The sequence below is a fragment of the Salmo salar genome, chromosome ssa15 (assembly GCF_905237065.1).
Source record: "Salmo salar chromosome ssa15, Ssal_v3.1, whole genome shotgun sequence".
Classification (NCBI taxonomy): domain Eukaryota; kingdom Metazoa; phylum Chordata; class Actinopteri; order Salmoniformes; family Salmonidae; genus Salmo; species Salmo salar.
In genome coordinates this window covers 55,275,966-55,293,929 of record NC_059456.1, presented here as the reverse complement: position 1 = coordinate 55,293,929, position 17,964 = coordinate 55,275,966, and the positions used below count along the sequence as shown (strand labels likewise).

General features: G+C 41.0%; 1 protein-coding gene across 1 annotated transcript in view; it reads left to right on the top strand.

Moving 5' to 3' along the window:
- The first annotated feature begins 3,288 nt into the window (after positions 1–3,288).
- The window catches only part of LOC106571770 (ATPase family AAA domain-containing protein 2B), a 147,236-nt gene continuing 132,560 nt past the window's right edge, over positions 3,289–17,964 (top strand). The window contains exon 1 of the mRNA XM_045696076.1: positions 3,289–3,503. Within this exon, the coding sequence (XP_045552032.1) occupies positions 3,402–3,503 (102 nt within the window). The 5' untranslated portion in view covers positions 3,289–3,401. The remainder of the gene's footprint in view (positions 3,504–17,964) is intronic.

The window sequence follows — 17,964 nt, the reverse complement described above, 5'->3', positions numbered from 1 at the left end:
TCTTTATCAGTGGGCAAACGTACAAAATCCCCCACTGTATGTTGTGTAGTAAGCTGTTAGTAGCCCATGTGCCTCACCCTAATAATGTGGTCTATTTTCCCCTCTTAATTCTGCCTACTGTTCTGACTTGGTGGTGCACATGTAGCCAATAACCTGTTTTAAAGAAATGTAATCATTGAATATTGTAAGAGCTGTCATTGTCTGCTTATATGCCCCCTTTATTTATCCTACGGTTTTGACTTGTTGTACAGGGAGAACACTGTAAGAACGGCACGTTCTGAATTCTGTCACTGTACATTTCAAAAGTGATGATCAAATAGTTATTTGACTACGTCTGTCCTAGTTCACTCATTCATGTTCTAATCGAAATTACGGATTGCCTCTTATCTGCTTGTCGTGCCCTTATGCAGTAGAAATCACATTTGTTAAAGCAAGTGAGCCTTATCAGCTATGTTTTTTTAAAAGTCAGCAAATGAGGCTGAATGAACTGTTTCGCTGCCAGACAATGCTCCGCTGATAGCCAGGTGTAGCAGTGGTAAGGTTTTGGGACTCTGCTGTTGGGCAGCATTATGTAGGTCCCAACAGTTTGTGGGCATAGCTTGTCACCATTATAGTGCAATTAATATATTCTTTAGTGTTGTGTTGTGTAGTGGCTTTGCTGGCATGCATCTCAAAAAAAATGTTGTTTGTTTGCCCCACCAAGATTTACATGCTAAAATCGCCACTGTAAATAATGTATTATAATATACAGGTTTCTCGTAGTTATTTATTCCGGGCAAAGGGAGTGGTTTTGGGCAGTAAATCCCGTTAAATCTCAGTAACCAGGTTTCCGCCATTCAACCCTAGTGTGAATCCTATGGGTGCAGGTCCTTCGGGAGGGTGTCTCACAGTTCTGGGAGGGTGTCTCGCTGGTCTGGGTGGGTGTCCCTTTCTCTGTTGCTCCTGTGTGAGGGGCTGGGGCTGCAGTTGAGGGTGATGTCCTTCAGGTTCCTGGCAAAGTGGGGGGCTGATGCCTTGTAGAGGTGGACCTGGTCGTGAAGGCTGTTCAAGTACATGATGGAGTGGTGGGCCAGGTAGATGTTAGGTTTTGAGGCACAATCCTGGGAAATGCTTGCATTCACATGCTGTATGGTGGCAGGGTGAACGTCTTTTCGTGGTAGCAGGGTGGAGATTACCCACTAGTGAGTTAGGGAATGAGGAAGAAGATTTTTCAATCAATCCTGGAAAGGGCTGTGGCCACCCTTTCCTGCTGTGCCCTCAGGTAATTTGTGTCTGTGTGAATTATGATGTGGCTGGGGGACCCTAGTCGGTCCTCTGACAGCAGCTCCAAGGCACGCCAGGTGTTTGGACACCAGAGTTTAGCCACTTTGTGTTTTGGAAAAAGTTTATTCTCATCATGTAGTTCCCATTTCAGTCAACGAGGAGCACAATATCTGCCTTTTATGTGTCCTTGGTGGGTGTGGGGGTGTTGTCAGGAGAGCTATCTGGGGGCTGACAGGAAGGGGTGCCAGGAGGGGGAGTCTGCTGGGTTGGTGTAGGTTCTGTCTTGTGTGTCCTGCTGTGGTGTCAATGCTGTATGCTCGGGGTCTGAAGTGGGCTGTTCTGTTGGCTTCGCTCTCCCTCTCTCCCTCTCTCTCTCTCTCTCTCTCTCTCTCACACACACACACACACACACACACACACACACACACACACACACACACACACACACACACACACGCACACACACACATGTGCACACGCACACGCACATGCTGCATGGTAATGGTAAAGATTATATTTTGTGGCCCCTAGGCTATATCAGAGAGGAAGAGGTGAAGCAGTATATATAATTATAGATACTCTTTGTATATATGCATAGTGAATCAGGGATTGACACTTTCAGAATTGTAGGAATAGGCTACATGAAAGTATAGCGGGACAAATGGTAGAACAGCCTAGAGTTTTTCATGGCAGCCTACTCGGTAGCCTATTGGACCACAGTCCAAAAATAAAAATTTAGCTAGTTATAGGCTAAGCAAGAAGTTTGGTATAGAATTAGCTTTTTCTTTTGTAAAATTCAGTACAGTTCAGATATTGCATGTTCATAATTTCCATTGAGTTTTGTTCTCTGGCTGCAGTACAAACCAAAACAGCTGCACATGCTCACGTGCCTGGACTGCAAATTGAAGCCTGTGCACATTTAGCTATCATCTTATTAAGTGACATGTCTAATTTAACTCCTTAATTAATATTAAACGAGACCCTTGACCAGTCGCTGAAAAAGTACAAAGAAAATGTAAGTTATAACTTTAGCTAGCTAGTACACCATTAATTGGTTTATACGTTTTTGGAAAACTGAAATGCCTTGACAGTACAAACAGCACTAACGTTAGCAAGCTAGTGAGCGTCAAATTTAAAAACATTGTTTTGCGCGATAGCTACATTCAACTCTTTCAGCTCTTCTAATAAAATGTAAAAATGTTGCTGTGTTGCAATTACGTGTGTATTGTGTAATTTTGGTATTTCTGATGCCTTGCCACACTGACAAGCGCTAATAAGAAAACTATGTCAAGATGTTAGTATTTCCTCTGCTAAAATGGAATGGAATGCAGGCCTAGGACAAGTGAACTGGAACAAAGTCTCGTTGTTTTCTGGCAAATATTGCATATCTAATAAGGTGAAAGAAGTATCATACAAACTCAATCATACCCTTTACCCTGTAAAAACCTTTATTTTACACAGATTTTAAATAGCTATTGATAATAAATGTGTATTTTGTGGTTGTGACCCAGAAACCCTTGAACATTTATTTTGGGACTGTTCTTATGTCAGAAGATTTTGGAGTGAGTTAGAAGATTTAAATTGAAAATGAACAACTATTCATGTTAATCTGAGAGATTCTGATGTTGTTTTATTTTGATCCAAATGATATGGACCCTGATTTAACTTTCATTGTTAATTTGTTTATTTTTCATGGAAGATTCTTTATCCATAAAATGAAGAGGGCGCAGAACAAACCCCTCGTCACATGATTTAAGATAGAATTGAAATATTATTTTGAAATGATCAGTAAATGTAAAAACAAAAAAGCAATACGCACCATAAAACTTTTTGACAAATTGAAAAAGGATCTCGATATGTAATACCACTGTTTGTTAGGTTTATGTACTCATGTTTGTATATTTCTGTTTTTGTATTTGTTGTGTTTATAATTTAAAAAAATAAATTAAATTAAAATAAAAAAAACACTGACAAGCGCTAGTATTGCAAAGCGGAAGTGGTCCGCGATTGGATTTTGCGTAATGAGTGACAGGAGTGCGAACTAAAGAGAAAGAGAAATGGCGCCTCAATGCCATACTTACTGAGGCAGAGTACAGACGGATAGACAGATTAAACAAGTGCAAATAAACGGACAAATCATGGTGAACACAAGAAAGAACTCTCGGCATAAGCCGAGCAGTCCCTTCATCTCGTCCAGGACCCGGTCTTCTGCCAGAAATCCCTCCAACTCTGAAGAACATGTAAGCCGGGTTATTTTCTTCACTGCCCGGCTAATATAACGTTAGCTATAATATGGCTAACTAGTTAGCCTTGGCCTCAAGCCGGTTCTCAGTTGTTGTTTTTTGTGCCGTAAACCCTGCTACAATGTTTGACACCAATATAATTGATTTCACGAGTAAATGTGGCTTTGTATGTTTGCCATAAGCACGGACGCCATTATATGAATGATAACCTGAAAGCTAACGTTAGCTTCCTAACTGACTGCCAGCTCTAAGTTGCCGGAGTTCCCTTTGTGTTGGGCTTGTGTTATTATGCCTACCGACTGCAGGAGATAATTTAGCCTGCTAGTTAGCCTGTTTTAGTGTCACTCGACAGCCCAAAACAAAGTGACACTGCAGTTGACGTGTTATTGATACGCATGTTGTATTGTTGACCGTGTTTATATGCAACGTCAATAAATGACAGGCTAGTAGTGCTAGCTATGTAGTTGTGGGGGAAGGGAACCCGATGAACCCCGATGGTTCACAACAGTTGGCTGGCTATCGTCCTCAACTATTTAGCTAACGTTAGCTAGCTAGCTTGAAGTTGAAATCGCTGAACTTTGGTGTTTGAAAGAAACTTGAAGTGTAAACTTATACGGGATGCTGTTGACATAATATTCAGGTTAAAATTGTCTGGTAAAGATATTCATTAACGTTAACTGCCTCAAGCGTTTCTCTAGGATTTAGAGCATTTAATGTTGAGTAACAATAAATGTAACAATACTAGTAAGTTGGCTACAAATGTAAACAATATTATGCAAGTTAAATGTAGCTAACAAGCTGTTGTGGATACAATTAAACATCGCAAAATGAATAGGGACAATTGTTATTTGGTTAGCTACCTTCTTGAGTGCTTTAAATTGAACCATTTGTGATTATATTGCCATTTTTGCCAGCTATTTTGTCATGAATTATGGAAATATGGAATGAGTTGTGTAATTTAACAGGTAACGTTAACTTAGTTGTAAGGTGTTCTGCAGTAAGTTAAACATTTTCGGCACTTAGCAGGTTTGATTGGATACCTGAACAAATGTACTGTAAATGTATTTGAAATGGAGGAGATGAGTCTTAGCAAGAAGTGATACAAATCTGAATGTAACTATTTGCTAACACAAAGCAGGACAGACGGCCAGCTCTGGAGCTAGCTGATGTAATCAAACGGCTCAGCAGTGATAGCCGTTGATAACAGACATCTATTTAGCGTAACCAGCATATTTTCGATCATCCTTTACATGGCGATACTTTAGTCATTTTCGACTTGAAAAACACCGGTATCTTCGAAACTCACATCGCAGCTGGAACGTTTGAAGTTAGAACTGAGCACAGTTATTAAATAAAATTTTTGCTCCATGAAATTACTTGACAATGTATACGCTACCATCATAGAGTATATTTGTCTTCTCTCATTGATCAAGACAGGTGAATGTCATTCAAAGCTAAGCTTGATTTCTGAGTTGCACACATGATGTGCAGCACTTTGGGGTGGACACCCACCTGTCCCGACTAATGAGAAAAAACAAAGATACTCCGCCATCTTTAAGTATTAGGGCTGTCCCCGACTGAGAAAAAAAATATTTTGTCTTCTAACATTTTTTTTATGTGTATTTTTCCGTACGTGTTTTTTATAAAACACTAAGCATTGACCTGGTCTGATGCTTATGGTTTGACGCCTCACGGGGGCGCCAGAGATCTAGATATCCAGAAGAAAAATACCTTTACCTGCCTTACCCAACTATTCTCCTGCTCCTGCTGGGGGCTGGACCCAATTAACTAGTTGATGCAATGTTTCAAGTTTGCTGCAGACAGGCCATGTGTAGCCAATGTGATTGATTGGATATTTATTTTTATCAGGATATTTTCTACCTGCAGGATGCAATCTTCTTATTTGTTGGCTTTATGTAGGCTATTTTTACATAGTTAGCAATGGCAATATAAGTTACTTTTTAGGTTTATCATTTTAACTTAATTTGGATAGAATGTTGATTACCAACATGAGAATAATTTTGAGATATGAAGATGTTATTATAAATTAAACTGTTTCACGAAAATGTGCATATGAAAACCATAACTGGCACACAGATCGGTTGAGATGGTAAGAAATTGCCATTCAACAACATGAGAAAGGTGGCCGACTCCTAGTGTAGCCTATTACCGGCAACTTCAGGAGAGTAATGGCAGAATCTGCGAAAGCCAGCTTGCACTAGCGAACTTGCAACATTGTATAACATTTTCTGGGCCCTCAGTTTCCCACCACTGAGCTCGAGACAGACACAGTTGTAGGCAATTTGCGCAATGGATGAGAAGCAGTGCTCGACTTGAGCAGGAGCTCACCGGAGCTCAGCACCTCAAATTTTAAAATGCTTGAGCTCATGTTCGCCTTATAGAATATTATCTCAAAAGTATTGTGGGGCTCCTGCACCTAAATAGAAACAGTACCAGCACCCGAAATGAGTTCCAGAACCTATTTCAGTCCAAATCAAGCGCTGCTAAGTAGTAATCAGCATTTTTAGACATGTTTCGCTTTCACGCCGAGTGGTTACTGAAAGGGAGAAAGCTGGAAAGATTTAAGGTAGTCTAGGCCTACTTCTATGTATCCACATCCTTAATGAACATTGAGAGCAGCGCTCCAAACAAAAGACAATAGCTGTGTTTGAATACTCATAGCATATCATTACAGCAGTATGTACTGTAGGGGTGGCAGGTAGCCTAGTGGTTAGAGCATTGGGCCAGTAACCGAAAGGTTTCTAGTCATTGCTCCTTCCTTCAGGCTTCTTATTTGGACTTTATATGGCGATTGGCAACCCACTTTAGGAGCATTACCATAAAGATGAACTGAGTATGGACCTCGGTTCATCTTTCAATCACCCATGTGGGTATATGCTCCTAAAAACCAATGAGGAGATGGCAGAGGCAGGACTTGTGGCGTGTTGCGCGTCATAAATAGAACCAAGTTCTATTTTAGCGCCTGACAGTGCAGACGCTCGCGAGCATTGTGGGTGCGATGATTTAATAACATGTATGTGTACATTTATTTTGCAATGTGAGTGGTGTGGTCAGCATGTCAGATTACATAAAAAAAAGCCTAACCAGTTCTGCCAGGGCGAGTAAAATGGTCAGTCAGGTGTTCTATAATTTGTCTGGAAGTAGCTAGCCAGTTAGCATGCTTCTGCCTATCACTGCTCAGTCAGACTACTCTATCAAATCATAGACTTAATTGTAATATAATAAACACAGAAATACGAGCCTTTGGTCATTAATATGGTCAAATCCGTAAACTATCATTTAGAAAAAACGTTTATTCTTTCAGTGAAATACGGAAACGTTCCGTATTTTATCTAATGGGTGGCAACCCTAAGTCTAGATTTTGGTGTTACATTGCACAACCTTCAATGTTATGTCATAATTATGTAAAATTCTGGCAAATTTGTTCACAGTTCGCAACGAGCCGGGCGGCCCAAACTGTTGCGTATACCCTGACTCTGCTTGCACTGAACGCAAGAGAAGTGACACAATTTCCCTAGTTAATATTGCCTGCTAACATTAATTTCTTAACTAAATATGCAGGTTTCAAAAAATATACTTCTGTGTATTGAATTTAAGAAAGGCATTGATGTTTATTGTTAGATACATTTGTGAAAAGATTGCCAAAAAAAAGCACAATGCGCTTTTGTTAAATCATCACTCATTTGCTAAATGACTTAAATGTAATGTAAATGTAAATTTGGTGAAGTTGAAGTAGGCTGTGATTCGATGATAAATTAACAGGCACCACATTTATTATATGCAATGCAGGACAAGCTAGTTAACCTAGTAATATCATCAACCATGTGTAGTTAACTTGTGAAGATAGATTTATTTTTATAAGATAAGTTTAATGCTAGCTAGCAACTTACCTTGGCTCCTTGCAGCCACAAGGTCCTTCTGAGGCTGCACTCGCGTAACAGGTGGTCAGCCTGCCACGCAATTTCCTCGTGGATTGCAATGTAATCGGCGTCCAAAAAGACAGATTACCGATTTTATGAAAACCTGAAATCGTCCCTAATTAATCGGCCATGACGATTAATCGGTCAGCCTCTAATATAAGGTCCCACAGTTGACACTACATGTCAGAGCAAAAACCAAGCCATGAGGTCGAAGGCATTGTCCATAGAGCTCCGAGGCAGGATTGTGTCGAGGCACAGATCTGGGGAAGGGTACCACAAAATGTCTGCAGCATTGAAGGTCCCCAAGAACACAGTGGCCTCCATCATTCTTAAATGGAAGAAGATTGAAACCATCAAGACTGTTCTTAGAGCTTGCCACCCGGCCAAACTGCGCAATCGGGGGAGAAGGGCCTTGATCAGGGAGGTGACCAGGAAACTGATGGTCATTCTGAAAGAGCTCCAGAGTTCGTCTGTTGGGATCGGGAACCTTCCAGAAGGACAACCGTCTCTGCAGCACTCCACCAATCGGCCCTTTATGGTAGAGTGGCCACGCGGAAGCCACTCCTCAGTAAAAGGCAGATGACAGCGCGCTTGGAGTTTGCCAAAAGGCACCTGTTGTCTATGACCATGAGAAACAAGATTCTCTGGTCTGATGAAACCAAGATGGAACTCTTTGGCCTGAATGCCAAGCGTCACGTCTGAAGGAAACCTGGCACCACCACTACGGTGAAGCATGGGGATGTTTTTCAGCGGCAGGGACTGGAAGACTAGTCAGGATCGAGGGAAAGATGAACAGAGCAAAGTACAGAGCTCCTTGATGAAAACCTGCTCCAGAGCACTCAGGACTTCAGACAGGGGTGACGGTTCACCTTCCAACAGGACAACGACCCTAAGCACACAGCGAAGACAACCCATGAGTGGCTTTGGGACAATTCTCTGAATGTCCTTAGTGGCCCGGCCAGAGCCCGGACTTGAACCCGATCGAACATCTCTGGAGAGACCTGAAAATAGCTGTGCAGCAACGCTCTCCATCCAACCGGACCGAACTTGAGCGGATCTGCAGAGAAGAATGGGAGAAACTCCCCAAATACAGCCAAGCTTGTAGCGTCATACCCAAGAAGACTAGATGCTGTAATCGCTGCCAAAGGTGCTTCAACAAAGTACTGCATAAAGGGTCTGAATCCAATCAACCAGTCGACTAACAACCCTACTGAGTATACATTTTTCGATTACTTCATGTAGCAAAGATTTTATTTAATTTCATAAATTTGCATTTTCTAAATTCCAACGTCCCCCACTTGCAACTATCCATCCATGGGAGTTTAGAAGAAACTGGTAACTTCAAAAACAAATTATCAGCAAGTAAAGGTTAGTCTAAAAGATTCTGATTTAAGGATAAGTAGCAGCTTGTAGCTCTACGGCTGAGGTTCGTGTTTACAAAGGTAATCTGGAGCAAGAGTAGTGGTTCCAGTCCTTCATAGCATAGGTGTTAGAGCTGGGAATTTCCAGGGACCTCATGATATGAAATTATTTGGATACTTTTTTTTTATATATTGTTTATGTGGACACCCCTTCAAATTAGTGTATTCAGCTTTTTCGGCCACACACGTTGCTGACAGATGTATAAAATCTAGCACACAGCCATGCAATCTCCATAGACAAACATTAGCAGTAGAATGGCCTTATTGAAGATCTGTGACTTTCAACGTGGCACTGTCAGTCAGTTTGTCAAACTTCTGCCCTACTAGAGCTACCCCGGTCAACTGTAAGTGCTGTTATTGTGAAGTGGAAACATCTAGGAGCAACAATGGTAGGCCACACAAGCTCACAGAATGGGACAGCTGAGTTCTGGAGCAGGTAAAAGTTGTCGGTCCTCAAATCAAATTTTATTTGTCACATGTGCCGAATACATCAGGTGTAGGTAGACCTTAGAGTGAAATGCTTACTAACTACAAGCCTGTAACCAACAATGCAGTTTTAAGAAAAAAAGTGTTAAAGATGTAAATAAAAGTAACAAATAGGTAAAGAGCAGCAGTAAAATAACAAAAGCAGGGCTATATACAGGTGGTACCGGTACAGAGTCAATGTGCGGGGGCACCGGTTAGTTGAGGTAATATGTACATGTAGGTAGAGTTATTAAAGTGACTATGCATAGATAATAACAGAGTAGCAGCAGCGTAAAAGAGGGTGGGAGCGATGTAAACACTCTGGGTAGCCATTTGATTCTTTTCAGGAGTCTTATGGCTTGGGGGTAGAAGCTGTTAAGTGTTTTGGACCTAGACTTGGTGCTCCGGTACCGCTTGCCATGCGGTAGCAGAGAGAACAGTATGACTACAGTGGCTGGAGTCTTGGACAATTTTTAGGGCCTTCCTCTGACACTGCCTGGTATAGAGGTCCTGAAAGGCAGGAAGCTTGGCCCCAGTGATGTACTGGGCCGTTCACACTACCCTCTAGTGCTTTGCGGTCGGAAGGCAGAGCAGTTGCCATACCAGGCAGTGATGCAACCAGTCAGGATGGTATAGCTGTAGAACATTTTTGAGGACCCTTGCCAAATCTTTTCAGTCTCCTGAGGGGGATTAGGCTTTGTTGTGTCCTCTTCACGAGTCATAACTGCCTTGGTGTGTTTGGACCACAATAATTTGTTGTTGATGTGGACGCCAAGGAACTTGACGCTCTCAACCTGCACTACAGCCCCGTCGATGAGAATGGGGGCGTGCTCGGTCCTCATTTCCTGTAGTCCACAATCATCTCCTTTGTCTTGATCACGTTGAGGTAGAGGTTGTTTGCCTGGCACCACACGGCCAGGTCTCGAACCTCCTCCCTATTGGCTGTCTCATCGTTGTCGGTGATCAGGCCTACTACTGTCATCGTCAAATTGAATGATGGTGTTGGAGTTGTGCCTGGCCTTGCAGTCATGAGTGAACAGTACAGGAGGGTACTGAGCACCCACCCCTGAGGGGCCCCCGTGTTGAGGATCAGCGTGGCGGATGTGTTACCTACCCTTACTACCTGGGGGCAGCCCTTCAGGAGGTCCAGGAGCCAGTTGCAGATGGAGGTGTTTAGTCCCAGGGTCCTTATCTTAGTGATGAGTTTTGTGGGCACTATGGTGTTGAACGCTGAGCTGTAGTCAATGAATATTATTCTCACATAGGTGTTCCTTTTGTACAGGAGGGAAGAGCAGTGTGGAGTGCAATAGAGACTGCATCATCTGTGGATCTGTTGGGGCTGCATGCATATTGGAGTGGGTCTAGGGTTTCTGGGATAATGGTGTTAATGTGAGCCATGACCAGCCTTTCAAAGCACTTAATGGCTACAGACGTGAGTGCTACGGGTCGGTAGTCATTCAGGCAGGTTACCTTAGTGTTCTTGGGCGCCGGGACTATGGTGGTCTGCTTGAAACATGTTGGTATTACAGACTGTCAGTGACAGGTTGAAAATGTCAGTGAAGACACTTACCAGCTGGTCAGTGCCTGCTCGGAGTACACGTCCTGGTAATCCATCTGGCCCTGTGACCTTGTGAATGTTAACCTGTTTAAAGGTGTTACTCACATCGGCTATGGAGAGTGTGACTACACATTCATCCGGAACGGCTGATGCTCATGCATGTTTGTGTTACTTGCCTCGAAGCGAGCATTGAAGTAATTTAGCTTGTCTGGTAGGCTTGTGTCACTGAGCAGCTTGTGGCTGTGCTTCCCTTTGTAGTCTGTAATAGTTTGCAAGCCCTGCCACATTTTTAAGAGCGTAGCAGGAGTTCTTATAAGCTTCCGGGTTAGAGTCCTACTCCTTGAATGCGACAGCTCTACCCTTTAGCTCAGTGCGGATGTTGCCTGTAATCCATTGCTTCTGGTTGGGGTATATACGTACAGTCACTGGGGACGACGTCATCGATGCACTTATTGATGACGCCAGTGACTGTGGTGTACTCCTCAATGCCATGGGAAGAATCCCGGAACATATTCCAGTCTGTGCTTACAAAACTGTCCTGTAGCTTACCATCTGCTTCATCTGACTGCTTTTTTATTGACCGAGTCCATGGTGCCTCCTGCTTTTTAGTTTTTGCTTGTCAGCAGGAATCGGTTGGATAGAATTTTGGCCAGATTTGCCAAATGGAGGTGAGGGAGCTTTGAACGTGTCTTTTTTCTTTACCTCTGCTTGCACATTTAACAGGCTTGTAGACATAAGGTAAAATGGATTTTAAAGTCCCCGTCCACTAGGAGCGCAGCCTCTGGATCAGTGTTTTCCTGTTTGCTTATGGCCGTGTTCAGCTCATTGAGTGCGGTCTTAGTGCCAGCATCGGTTTGTGGTGGTAAATGGACAGTTACGAAGAAAATGGATAACTGTCTTGGTAAATCGTGTGGTCTACAGCTTGTCATGAGATACTTTACCTCAGGCGAGCAAAACCTAGAGACTTCCTTAATTTCGTGCACTAGCTGTTTACAAATATACAGAGACCGCCACCCCTTGTCTTACCAGAGGCTGCTGTTCTATCCTGCCGAAAAAATGTAAATCCCGCCAGCTGTATGTTATTTATGTCGTCGTTCAGCCACGACTTGGTGAAACAGAAGATACTATATTTTTTTTAATGTCCCGTTGGTAGGATATATGTGCTTGTAGTTTGTCTACTTTATTATCCAATGATTGTACGTTGGCTAATAGGACCGATGGTAAAGGCAGATTACCCATTCGCCGTCGGATCCAAGTAGGGTTGCACATTTTGGGGAATATTCAGATGTGGAAACTTTGTGTGAATTAATGGAAATATATGGGAATTAACAGGAATATATGCAAATTTAATATTAATACCATTTAAATGTAGATTTTTTTTTTTGCATTGGATATATTTACCATATCATATGGAGACAGAAACATAAACCTTTTAACTTATCGTAAGTAGACATAATTGCAAATGATTAAATCCTTCCAATAGAAATAAAAAACAAAATTTAGTTACGAATTGAACTTTAATTAAATGAGTTGACTCTTCACATGGGATGATTTCACTGAACAACAAAAGGGAATATTGAATATTGATAGTCTAGAAACTAAAGCTTTGGATGTCTTCCTCTCAGGCTTCCATGTCTTCTCCCTGGACCTCGATGTCCACCTGTTGAACATCAGACTGAGGCCTCATCTTTCACGGTCACTTTCCAACCTTGAGGATGGCTCGTTGTCAGGCTCAAAAAGCCACAAATTTGCCCGGATGGCCACCAATTTTTCAACCCTTGTATTGGTCACCCTGTTGTGTGCTTTGGTGTGTGTGTTCCCAAATAAAGACCAGTTGCTCTCTAAGGTGGCTGATGTTGGTGGATGATGGGGAAAGAGCCTCAGATCCACAAAGTCCCTTCCACTAGGTGGCTGATGAGATATGTTGGCACGACTGCCATATTGCATCTCCATCCCAAAGACCTTGCTTGGAAGTGTACATCGCCAGACTGCCAAGAACCTTGCCCTCATCCAGGCCAAGGTGGCGAGACACGGTAGTGTTGACACCATAGGCGTTGTTAATCTCTGCACCAGACAGGATGCTCTTGCCAGCGTACTTTGGGTCCAACATGTACGCTGCAGCGTGTATGGGCTTCAGGCAGAAGTCTTCACGCTTTATGATGTATTTCAGAACTGCAGATGCCTCTGCTTGGAGCAACAGTGAAGTTGGCAGGGCAGTACGGATTTATTATCTTCCATCAGACAGGATAGCATTGTCTCCCTCAATCCGTGCAATGGCTACTGCTGTAGGTTTCAGGAGTTTCAGGCTGCCCACCACTCTGTCCCAAAATACCTCACCCAGGAGGATCCTCTTGATGGGGCTGTCCCAGGAGGATCCTCTTGATGGGGCTGTCCATGTCGGCAGACTGATATGGCCATTTGTTGGAGACTCCTTCCCCTCCAGGAGACTGTCAAACATGATGACAACACCACCCCAATGGGTGTTGCTGGGAAGATCCAATGTGGTGTTCTTATTCTTCTCACTTTGCTTGGTGAGATAGATTGCGGCTAAAACTTGATAACCCTTCACATACCTAACCATTTCCTTGGCTCTCCTGTATCCATTGTTTTCAATGCCATGATGTCCTTGAGGACCAGATTCAATGCATGAGCAGCACAGCCAGTGGGTGTGATGTGAGGGTAGGATTCCTTCATGTTCGCAGCATTGTCTGTCACCAGTGCAAATACCTTCTGTGGTCCAAGGTCATTGACTGCCTTAAGCTCATCTGCAATGTAGAGACCGGTGTGTCTGTTGTCCCTTGTCTGTGCTCTTGTAGAATACTGGTTGAAGGGTGGAGATGTAGTTAATTATTCCTTGCCCACGAACATTCAACCACCCATCAGAGATTATTGCAAAAGTCTGCTTTCTCTATGATTTACTTGACCTTCACTTGAACTCTGCATCCAGTAAATGAGTAGATAAAGCATGTCTGGTTGGAGGGGTGTATGCTGGGCGAAGAACTTTCAGAAATAGGATGGAAACCGAGCTGCGCTTTCTAACCTCCTGCCATGTGAATGACAGAGACATATTTCCCTCAAATTCACAACCCACAAAGAATTAGACCACAAATCAAATTGACAAACTCCCATATCTGTTAGGCGAAATACAGCGGTGTGCTATCCCATCAGCAGAATTTGTGAGCCGATGCCACAAGAGAAAGTCAACCAGTGGGTCAGAAACACCAATGTAAATATAACCTATATTTATCTGCCCCTTTATTTCCTGCCTGTCATTTGTGCATTCTGCTATCTGGACATTGTCCCAACACTGTACATAGGTTATGAAACTTTTAAAAATGTTATACTACATTTAACTGCTAATATATTATTTTAAATTTGTGATTCGCTTAACTTTGTTTGTAATGCTTACTGTTAATGGCTGTTTGGCTTTGTTGGTTTTTGTCATTTTGTTTATTTCACTTGCTTTGCAAAAGTAAGCATGTTTCCCATGCCAACAAAGCCACTTTTTTTAAATATTTTATTTTTTTTGAATTGAGAGCGAGGGAAGAGGTTGAGGTGGGGAGGAAGGAGACAGAGGCAGCGAGACTTGACGCACTGACTGAACCATAAAACACAGGAGTATAAAGCGATTGCATGTCCTTGGTACTTGTATGTTATTCCTTCCTTATTGATACAACACAATAGCCTGTCTGCTGCCATAGACCACTGCTAGCAGCCTCTTGGGAGACTAGTCTATCGGCCAGACGAGGGATGTGCATCACACACCAATGACTGAACAGAACACGGTCCTTAAGTGTTGCTCAAAGTATCAATTTATTTATTTGTAACTTTATTTTGATATATATATATATATATATATACACACACACCACCCTGCATCCCACTGCTGGCTTGCGTCTGAAGCTAATCAGTGCTGGTGTCCTGGTTAAATTACCAATCTGGCCCTCATACCATCACGGTCACCTTATCATCCCCAGTTTACAATTGGCTTATTCACCCCCCCCCCTTCAACACTACTGTTCAAAAGTTTGGGGTCACTTAGAAATATCCTTGTTTTTTGTCCATTTTAAAATAACATCAAATTGATCAGAAATACAGTGTAGACATTGTTAATGTTGTAAATGACTATTGTAGCTGGAAACAGCAGATTTTTATTTTTTTTTGTTAATGGAATATCTACGTAGGTGTACAGAGGCCCATTATCAGCAACCATCACTCCTGTGTTCCGATGGCACATTGTTAGCTAATCCAAGTTTATCATTTTAAAAGGCATGTTGATCATTAGAAAACCCTTTTGCAATTGTTAGCACAGCTGAAAACTGTTGTTCTGATATATTTCTCCCATGGGCAAAGAAATTCAAAAAGGGTGATGGTTTTAATTAACAGTAATTTTAATCCAAATGTGCAAATTGTCCAAACAGATCATCAAGGTAAATGGATTATTTTAAATATGTTATTGGACAATAAACAGATATGGCTTATTAACCCATACGGTCCGAATAATGATGATCAAAGCTTCTTTGTATGTATGTATATGAATTTATGTATATGAATTTATCAACTCTACAAGCAACACTAGACTATAATGGTGGAAGATTTTAATACGGTCTTAAATACCTCTATGGAAAGGAAATCACACTACAAACTATCACCTTCAGGCACTTAAGGAAATCATGGATATATTGGAATTAGTGGATATATGGAGACTTAAATACCCAGACCTAGTGAGATATACATGGCGGAGGCTTAATCAAGCTAGTCGTCTTGACTACGTATGCCATTCTCTCTGGCACCAAAAGTTAAAGAAGTGTTGATAGGGGACAGAATGCGGTCGGATCATCACATAATTGGTATAATATATATTACTCTTACAGAATTTCCACGTAGGCGAGGATATTAGAAATTGAATCAAAGCCTACTAGATGATAAATTGTTTAGAACTAGGACAGAAGAATTTATAACTGACTTTTTCAGACATAACATAGGTACAGCAGATCCCCTTATTGTATAGGGCACTTTTAAGTGTGCCTTTAGAGGCCAAACAATTCAGTACTCCTCTATGAAACAAAAGCAATTTAGATCAAGAGTCCATATTAACAAAGGAAGTTGAAGGACTAACAGTACAGTTAAATAGCAATAAAACGGTACCATAGAGTCACAGAATAAGTTAAAGGAAAAACAAAAAGAAATGGAGAAACTTAAGAAAGATCCAGTGTAATATATGATAAAAAATAAAGCGAACTGGATGGAATATGGGAAAAAATGCACAATTATTGTTCAATCTTCAATATAGAAATGCTACCAAAAAAAATATTAACTTGTTACAAATGATGGAGTCACACATGATTCACCGAATGATATTTTGAAAGAGGACGTAAAGTACTTTAAGAATATGTTTTCATTTCAGTCTCCTCCATCTCTACTAACTGAAACTAATTGTATGGATTTTTTCCCTAATAATAATGTAAAATTAACATCTGTACAGAAAGACTCATGTGAAGGCCAAATTACAGAGGAGGACCTTCTTGATGCATTTGGGGCCTTTAAGGATGGGAAAACTCCAGGGCTGGATGGCATATTTTTGATATACTCAAAGGACCATTATTAGCATGTTTTAACCACTCCTATATAAATGGTAAATTATCAGACACGCAACAAGGTCTGATATCATTATTACTGAAACAGGACCCAAGTGTATATATCTATATATAAATAAATAAATAAATAAATAAATAAATAAATAAAGATCCAGTCCATTTAAAAAAAATTGGGGACCTCTTTACACGTCAGTGTTGTGATGCAAAAATCCTAGCAAAATGCTTGGCGCATAGAATTAAAGTATTGTCAGATATTATTCATCCTAATCAGACATGTTTTTTACATGGACGATACATTGGAGATAAAATAAGACAAGTACTGGAAACAATAGAATACTATGGCATATCGGGGACACCAGGCCTGGTTTTCATAGCTGATTTTGAGAAGGCTTTTGATAAAGTATGACTGGAGTTTATATATAAATGCCTAGAATATTTCAATTTTGGGGAATCTCTTATAAAATGGGTTAAAGTTATGTATAGTCACCCTAGGTGTAAAATAGTAAATAATGGCTACATCTCAAAAGTTTTAAACTATCTAGAGGAGTAAAACAAGGTTGTCCACTATCGGCATATCTATTTATTATTGCCATCGAAATGTTAGCTGTTAAAATTAGATCAAACAATAATATTAATGGATTAGAAATCCTTGGCTTAAACTAAGGTGTCATTGTACGCTGATTCATGTTTTTGTTTTAAACCACAATTAGAATTTCTCCACGGCCTCATAGAGGATGTAAATACTTTTGCTATCCTCTAGGATTAAAACCAAATTATGATGTTACGTATTGGATCACTAAAAAATTCAAATGTTACATTACCTTGTAGTTTACCAATTAAATGGTCTGACGGAGATGTGGACATACTCGGTATACAAATCCCAAAAGAGAGAAATGATCTCACTCCAATACATTTTTATAGAAAGTTAGCAGAAATAGAGAAGATCTTGCTACCATGGAAAGGAAAATACTTGTCTATTTGTGGGAAAAATCACCCTGATTTAACTCTTTAGTCATCACAGTTTACCTATTTGCTTATGGTTTTGCCTAGACCTAGTGACCTGCTTTTTAAAAAATTATATGAACAAAAACATATTCCATTTTATTTGGAACGGCAAGACAGACAAAATTAAAAGGGCCTATAACGAATATGAATTCGGAGGGCAGAAATTATTAAAGCATTAGACCTCAAACTAAAGGCATCACTCATACAAAAGTTATACTTAAATCCAAACTGGTTCTCTAGTAAATTGGTAATGTCTCATCCTATGTTCAAGAAGAGCGTTTTTCCCTTTATACAGATTACACCTGCTCACTTTTGGTTGTTTGAAAAGGAAATAATCTCCAAAATATCTTTATTTTTTTTAAACAAGCCGTAGAAAGTTGGTTGCCATTTCAGTTTAATCCACCTGAAAAGACAGAACAAATAATACAACAAATATTGTGGTTAAACTCAAATATACTAATTGATAAAAAA